This window comes from Spermophilus citellus, assembly GCF_964194105.1.
Source record: "Spermophilus citellus genome assembly, chromosome: 7".
Classification (NCBI taxonomy): domain Eukaryota; kingdom Metazoa; phylum Chordata; class Mammalia; order Rodentia; family Sciuridae; genus Spermophilus; species Spermophilus citellus.
Window position 1 is genome coordinate 82,646,363 of NC_138188.1, and position 8,526 is coordinate 82,654,888.

General features: G+C 31.3%; 1 protein-coding gene across 4 annotated transcripts in view; it reads left to right on the plus strand.

The window, feature by feature from the left end:
* The window catches only part of ARL6 (ARF like GTPase 6), a 33,486-nt gene extending 28,107 nt beyond the window's left edge, over positions 1 to 5,379 (plus strand). For 3 of the 4 annotated variants that reach the window (XM_081300613.1, XM_081300615.1, XM_081300616.1), the window contains 2 exons: positions 134 to 325; positions 4,855 to 5,379. In XM_081300613.1, coding sequence (XP_081156739.1) covers positions 134 to 325; positions 4,855 to 4,888 — 226 coding nt within the window. In that variant the 3' untranslated portion in view covers positions 4,889 to 5,379. The remainder of the gene's footprint in view (positions 1 to 133; positions 326 to 4,854) is intronic. The other variant, XM_081300614.1, reaches the window with a different exon arrangement.
* The last annotated feature ends 3,147 nt before the right edge of the window (positions 5,380 to 8,526 follow it).

Sequence of the window (8,526 nt, forward strand, 5' to 3'; positions counted from 1 at the left end):
ATTTCTTAACTGGTTTTCCTTAAGTATATATTACTAGAATGTATTAATTTGTCATATGGAAAAATCATAATTTTTTATTCTTATAATTCATTATGTAATGAAATGGATTTGTTTCTTATGGATTTTATTTCAGTGCTAGTGATGCCATAAAAGGAGAAGGATTGCAAGAAGGTGTAGACTGGCTTCAAGGTACATCACAAAGTACTGTGTATCTTCAGCCTTTGCTTCTTTTCCACTCATATAATTTTCTTGTCTACATTTTTATTATATCATTGCCTTTTTCCTCTTGTTTCCATCTGTTTCTGCTATCAGAAAAAACAGTACAGTAAGTATCCAATAGTTTGCTCCATTTACTTTTACACTTTAAGTTTCATATGTTATTTAAAGCGTTTGCCTCTTTACAATCAATATATATGACAAATCTAGAAAATAATTTTAATTTATGACACCAAATTTACATTAGAGCTAATAATTGAAGCACATTTGAAGTTTGGTATGATTATTGGGCTTCATTGTCAATAACTAAAAATAAGTGTGAATGACATGTATTTTCTAAGAATCAGGCTATAAATACTCCATGTGTAGCTTCATTTATATATAAAATGTATATAGAACTTTTAACACATGTTGAGTATTATAAATACTGCTATTCTATGATGCTTTATGTATTTGTAGTTCTGTTTGTTATTCACCAAAACAGTTATCATAGGTTGATGCCAGCCAATTATATCGGGGAATAAATTAAGATACATAATTTCCCTAATGTTACATTATCTACTAGCCACATAAATACCTTGATGCATGTAAAACAAGAAGATAAGTCCATGAAACCAAGTTCTATAGGTATTTATTGCATAATCTTGGCAACCAGGTCAAAAGTTTTTTTTAAATAGAACAACTAAGATCATTCTTAAGGGGAATCTTACTCTGAATAAGGGTAAATAACAAGATATAAATTCTAATTATTGTTTTTTGGTTATAAATTCTGATTTCTTCTACAGTGATCTTCTACATATTGGGAAAAAAATAGCAAGGATCTAGCACATATACACCCACTAAGTTAGATTCTTAGATTATGGTAAAGGAAATGGTCAAGGTAATGGGATGAATTCCCACCACAAACTGATGGAGGTCAGATGAAAATCCAGAGAATGTATCAAAAGCATGTTTTCATCCCTCATTTCTTACTTCACAAGTTCTTACTGTTATAGTGAAGATATTATAGAATAGAAACCCTATGATCAATCATAATAAAGTTATTCAGAACATAGTACTTAACTGAAAATTAGTTTGTATTCATCTAGATTTTAAGTTAAGCTCTTAGGCCCTTCCCACCCACCTTGGCTTTATTTTGTCTGTAGCAATCAGGCCACTAGGTGTCAGTAAAGATCCAACATCATAGTACCAACTGCCAACTCCTCTTGACACCAAATTTTTGTTTCTTTGACTTTTCTCACCCATTCACTGTCTTAACTTCCAAGTCTTATGAAGGACACATTGTTGGAAATGCTTTTGTGTCCTTTTGTTATCATCTTACTTTATGTTCTCTTTACAACGGTCTTCACAAGGTAAGTGGTAGTATCCCTATTGTCTCTAAGCAGCATGAAACACTAGTAAAACACAGTGGGGCTCTTGAGTCTAGTAGATTTATTCCCCTATTTATTAATTAACCTCTTCACCTATTAGCTAACATCTCTTAGTGTCTTATGAAGATAATTTTCTTCATCTGTAAAGTTTTAAAGTGTCATAAATTATACAAATTAATTATATATTGTCTCTGTTAAAGTACTAAAGAAATCAGTGAATGTTAAATTTACTCTTTTACCTAACTACACTATTTAACAGAGGTATAAATTAATAAATATATAGATAAAAAATAAAAATAAATATATCAGTTTGGTTTAAAAAGATTCTTTGTTCATATTTCTTATATAATAATAAATAGTTTGCATTTTGATGTTCCCACTTATATCCCTCTATTTGAAGAGATGAAATCCTATCTTGCAAAATAAATAATAGTAAATGCAAGAGACTAGTCTGTAATTGTGAAATCATTAGTTAAAAACATTTATATAAATCTAACTATGAAAGATGTTTTGAACTTTGATCTCTTCATTTTGCTTTTAGAATCTGAAATTTCCTATCATGATAAATAAAAAGACCTCTGGTTCATTTTGGACCAATTTCATCTCATTATTTTAAGCTAAAATTTAGAAACATTTTTGTGAAATACTAAATGTTGCATATTCTATGACTCTATTCTTTTTTGGAAAGAATCTCATTACTTAAGCACGTATAACCACCCAAAGACAACCCTTGAGTAGAATATGAAGTATTTTTTTAATCCTCCAGAAAATATAACTGAGCAATAAGTTTTCTAGCTTTGAAACTTTGAATAATGCTTAAAGATTATAAACCTTTTCGTTTTGTTTTATTTTGTTTTTGTGGTGTTGGCATTTAAACCCCAGAGCCTCATACATGGTAGACAAGCATGCTACCTTTGAGCCATATCCCCATTCTACTTCTAGATTTTAACATTAAGCTGTTATAAACTATGCATCTGGAAACTCCAGTGAAAAACAGAAGATAGAACACATATACAGTTTTATTCCCAAATCTCACTAACAATAAAGGGAACTTTTAAAAAGACATTAACCTATGTGGGCAAAATGAATGCAAGTGGTGAAAAGAACAACTGAATTTTGGAAGGTGAATCTGATGGATGTTGATTGATTTAACAGATCTCAGAAAGCTGAATCCCAAATTAGTACTGGGGAATGCTGGAAGGCAGCCTAATTTGCTTTGCAGATCCTCTTGAAAGCTCAGAAATTGGTGGAAATTTAAAATAAGAATGAAAATGGAATTGAAGAAAGAAGATATGGCTATATATCCTTCCCACAAAGAAGTTTGAAGGAATATCTGTATGGAAGTCAAGCAGAATATCTTTGGACTAGAAAACACCAGACATAAATGTGTATGGTAATGCTGAAGTGAAAGTGAGAAGTGACTAAAAGTTTTCATATCAAATATTGTAATTCTGTCTTCTACTTTTCCCAGGAAACACTGGAGATAGGCAAAAAATAGGAAAAGTCATCTTTAAGGAATTAGACCAATGTAATGAAAAAACCTAAAGGTATTAATATTGGAGATTCCCACAGAAATGACTTAGCCAGACACTATAGTGAAGACCATATTTGACAAGCTCCTCACACATTTCCAAATTCCAGTGTGCTTTCTTAGTGTTCACATGTACGTATGAACAAGTGGCAAATGATCACCAGACATGAGGATGAAAGCATTGTGAAATATGGGAATGTAAAAAAACAAGAAAAGCAGGTTAGAGGACATAGAACTTAGAACATTTTGAAAAACCGTTAAGTCTCCTCAAATAGATAAGATGCTGTCTTCATGAATAGGACCAGGATACTACTTCTTGATAAGAAACAAAAAACAAACAAAAAAAATAATAATCCTTGGAAAATAAGAATAGAATAGAAAAAAATGGAAAACTCAACAAAAAATAAATAAAATAGAGGCAATTTCCCAGAAAACATCAAAAAGATGAAGATTTGGAAATTGAAAAGAAAAGAAAAAGGGGTCATGTTTATAAGGCCCAATATTCAACTAAGAAGAAAGTCAGAAAAAGAGAACAGAGAAAATAAAGAGTAGCAAATCATCAGATAGAGCTTTATCAGAACTGAGTGATGAGTTTGCAGTTGAAAGTCCTTTTGAAAGCCCAGTGTAATGGATGAAATAATCCCCATCAAGGTGCATTGTTTATGAAATTCAGCCCTGATAATAATAGAAGATTCTGCAAGCTTCCTAAGGAAAAATAAATAAAAGCATTTTCCTATAAGGATAAATAGAATAGCATCAGACTTCTCAAAAACAACAATTTAGAAGCTATAACAAAAAGTTCATGGAGAAAATATTCTCAGAACAATATCAACATATTGTGACAACAGAATAAAGACATCTTTGATTGTATAAAGTCTAGTATTGAAAGGAGTAGTTTTCAAAAACAAGAGAAAAAATCAAGAAGAGAAAAATAAGGAACATTGAAACAGAATAGGGGAAGGAATCTCATTTGTTAATAGATATTCTAGAATAATAATGAAAGGAAATCTCAGACTAACTGACAGGAAGAGAGAACAGCTGGTCTACTTTGGAGAATTTTGTGGGACTCTAGGGAAGAATTCTTCAAGATGAATATGATGCAAAGTGCTTCATAATAATAAAGATTTAAACTGGAAGTATTGGGATTGGATTATTGTTAAAACATACATTTTTAAAAACCTAGATGGGTTAATGTGAAGGTGGGAAGTCAAATTACTACCTTGAAAGAAAACAATATAGTAGAGGAAAAGACAACTAACCAGAGTGTACCACCTAAATCAGCTGTGCATAAAATTTACATAGTCATATTGATAATGACTGCATCACTATGTTAAATTGATGGGAGTAGTAGAAATACAGTGAGGGTACAGAAGAGCAGCATGAAAGTGTAAGGACTGAAGCCTCATTATTACATTACTTTCAAGAATTAATATTAAAGTGTACTTAGAAATACATAAACGATCACCTAAAAAGAGCTGCAAGTACTCGATTCTATAAAGGGGAAAGAAAGATGAAGCAAGAAGCTGCTATTTTTCAAACAAGCCTTATAGAACTAGTTGATTCATTAACCATTTGTATGTACAACTTTGATTTTAAAAATATAACTATAGTATGAATTGTGTAAGAAAAACATGTACACATAGGGTTTTACCATGTTACACGCATTTTTTATATTTACTTTAGAAAAGATTTTTGTCCTTCAGAAACTAATAATTCTTGTTTGTTTTTTGTTATCAGATCAGATCCAGTCTGTGAAGACATGAAAAGATAGGATCTAGAAACCTCAACAATTTTGAATCCAAGGAATATATTTAATATAAACTAAGTTCTTTAAAATCTTTTAAAGGTGTGTGTGCATCCAGGAATACTTTATAATATTCTGTTTGCATTAATGGACTTTGAAGAGCTTTTTAAGACCATAGGAATTTCAGGTATGCTAATCTGGCTATTTGTTATATAAAAACTAAATCTTTCCTCAAAAGGAATCCCTAGAATTATCAACTTTTTGGTAAAGATCTACATTTGATTGTAATCAGAATGTTTGAAAGAGTTATGAGCCATCTCAATATCCCATCATGATTTATGATCTTTAATGTATTTTATTTTTGTCTTTTTAAATATGTAGTTTATAGTATGGTTTTGCAGTATGAATTGTGCTTTTGAAAATAGCTTTAAATATTTATAAAGGACCATGGATAATTAATATATATCAATTTTTTAGTATGTGTCACTATCAATAAAACAAAAAAGGCAGTTTACCAACTTGCATGGTTTGTTTTTGCTGAAAAAAATAATATTGTGTAATGTGGTATTTGGTGTTTTACTCCCAACATTTGTACATAATCTGAGGCCAAGATAAACAAATTTTTTTTATTCAATGTGTTTTAGACATCTCTACCCTGAACAGTCAGGCATAGTCCCAAGGCAATGGTGATACAAAATACGTTAAGTCATTCCTTATTTTCACAGAACTTAAAATATAATGAGGGAGAATCTGAGCACCTTTTCAAACATGGCAAATAATTTCATTTTATTAGCTGAATGAAAATATTACATCTTTAGATTTAAAGTAAAACAGTAAATTAATGTTGGACTTTAACAATTATCATAAATTGTTTTTTCCTTTAAAATGCCTCTGTGTTGGTCACTTTTCTGTTACTGTAACAAAATTCCTGAGATAATCAATTTTTTAAAAAGGAATAGTTTATTTTGACTCACAGTTTTGGAAATTTCAGTCAGTGACTAGCTCCATTGCTTTTGGACCTGTGTCAGAGCATCATAAGGGGAGCATGCCACAGAAGCTACTCACCTCATGGAAGCTCCGAAGCAAGAGAGTAAGAGGAGAGTCTCTGGTCCCAGTATCAAGTGTACACCCAGAAGGACCTCACTTCCTTTCCCTATGCCTCACCTTCAAAGGTTCTACTACCTCCCAGTGGCACCATGGTCTGAGATCTAAGCCTTCGATACAGGGGCCAATGGGAGACATTTGAGATACAAACAATAGCAGCCTCCAAATGACTATACTAGTACCTTGTTAAAATATGCCTATACAGACTTGAAAGTAAGCTGCTATATAAATGTTCTTTGGAATTTTAGACATCTCAAGCACACCAGTTGTGATACTTTTCACAACTTAAAGACCACTTAAATTGTGAAGATTTTGTTTTAAATTAATCACTGAGAAACAGTTCATAAATCAGTGGTGTCAATCCTGAAAACAGTAAATATAAAGAAAAACAATGGAATGTATAGTATCTTAAATATCCTTAGCTATGAGAATGATAAAAACAGAAAGAAATACAGAGGGTTAATAATACCAATGTGTTTTAGTAACCACAATAGTGATTTTTTTGACAGAATTCTTACTAACTTTAAAACTACAGTAAAAGTTCTATAATACAGTTTCTCAAAATCCAAAAATACCAGCAATCTTATATTTGTCAAACTGAAAGTTATTCAGAATATTCCAATGGTCCAACATTTTGCCAGCATCTCATAAATTTTTTGATAAGGATAAAAATGATCATTGATCTAGAGTTGCCTCAAATATAGAAAAGACATTATGATGAAAACACTGAATGTGATTTTTAAAAAAATGATATAACTAATTTACAGGATAGAAAAAGACATTCAAATCCTCACCTACCATAAGAAATAGTAACGTGGGCTGGGGTTTGTGCTCAATGGTAGAACATTTGCCTAGCGTGTGTGAGGCTGTAACGTGCTAGGTTTGATTCTTAGCACCACATACAAATAAATAAAAATAAGTGTCCATTGACAACTAAAATATATATTATATTGTATAATTATATAATATATATATATATATAATTAAAAAGAAAATAGTAACAACAGTAATAATTATCACTATAGGAATACAAAATCATGAATCAGATATTATTACACATTCAGAATTTTACACTGTTTAATCCTCACAATAACCTTATGTGGTTAAGTTCTGTTATTTGTTATATGGATTAGGAAACTAGAACTTAAAGTGGTTATGTAACTTGCTGCAGGTCACAACTAGTAAATGGTGTTACTGAAATTCAGTACCCCACAATCTGTTTAAGAGGGATGAGTCAAGAGAATTAGTATAGGTATTAGAAGTACAGATTTATCTGCCCCCAAAAATGACTAAAATGTCTGAGAAGACCAGGATGGAGCCATACTATGAAGGTCAGAGGCCAGGGACTACTGTCTGTTTTTCACTTTTTTCTTTTGTTTGTTTGGTGGTGCTGGGGATCGAACCCAGGGCTTTGTCCATGCTAGGCAAGCACTCTACCAACTGAGCTATTTCCCCAACCCTCACTTTTTTCCTTTTTGTTTTAAGACTATTAATATTATTTATATTTTAAACTCTGAGAGTAAATGACTTTGATAAAAATAATTCTCAAAGCTATTTTGATGCTAAGTAAATTCTCTACAAGCTATGTTAACTGAAACTGTTATGTGTGTTTTTTCAGAAGGAGGAAAAGTACTGACTCTTATTTCTATGATCTCCAAGATCTAGGTTATAGTTTACAAATATCTATCCCTGATCTACATTTTTGTGTAGAAATTCTGTAGAAGTAAGTTGAGTAACAATACAGATGTGTGTACAAGCCAAAATTATTGCATTTCTATTTAGCATATAACTAAAACATACCTTATAAAAGCTGAAACAAGTTTTTTTTTTTCATGTTTGGACACCACTGTATTATAAAGTTTAGTTCATTAAGCTCTGCATTTGAATATAAGACCTTGTAAAATGATCAAACCTTAAATTTAATGTTTTACATTTAAATATTTGTATGTGGCCTTACTAAGCCTGTGTTTTATGAATAACAAAAGGGCTGAGTTTTATATATTTGTTTTCTATTTAGAAACTGTCTACTAAAAATAATGGATTATCTTCTAATTACTTTAAGGTTTTTTCCCCCCCTTAATATTTTGGCACACAAGTGTTGTGTTATATGCAGTTATCCTTGAGAATACTTGTCTTAGTTTCAGCTACTATAACAAAGTATCATGGACTGGGTGGCTGATAAAGTGGGAAAATTTTACTTCCCACTATTCTGAAGGCTGGGAGTCTGAGATCAGAGTGCCAACATTATAAAGTCTTGGTGAGATCCCTCTTCCCATTACAGAGTTCTTCTCATGTGGTGGAAAAAGGCAAGAGAACTCTTTGGGTCCCTTTTATCAGGGCATTAACTCTATTATATCCTTATGTGACTCCACCCTATAACATAATTACCTTCCAAAGGCCCTACCTCCTAATATCACATTTGAGGTTGGGATTTCAAAATAGGAAATTTGGAAGAATACAAACATTCAGTCTGTTTTAATACTTAAGGCAAATCCATCAGTTGACATTGTGCATATTTTCTGTTTTCTGATTATTCTCTCATTTCTGAGTTTAAAAAATAA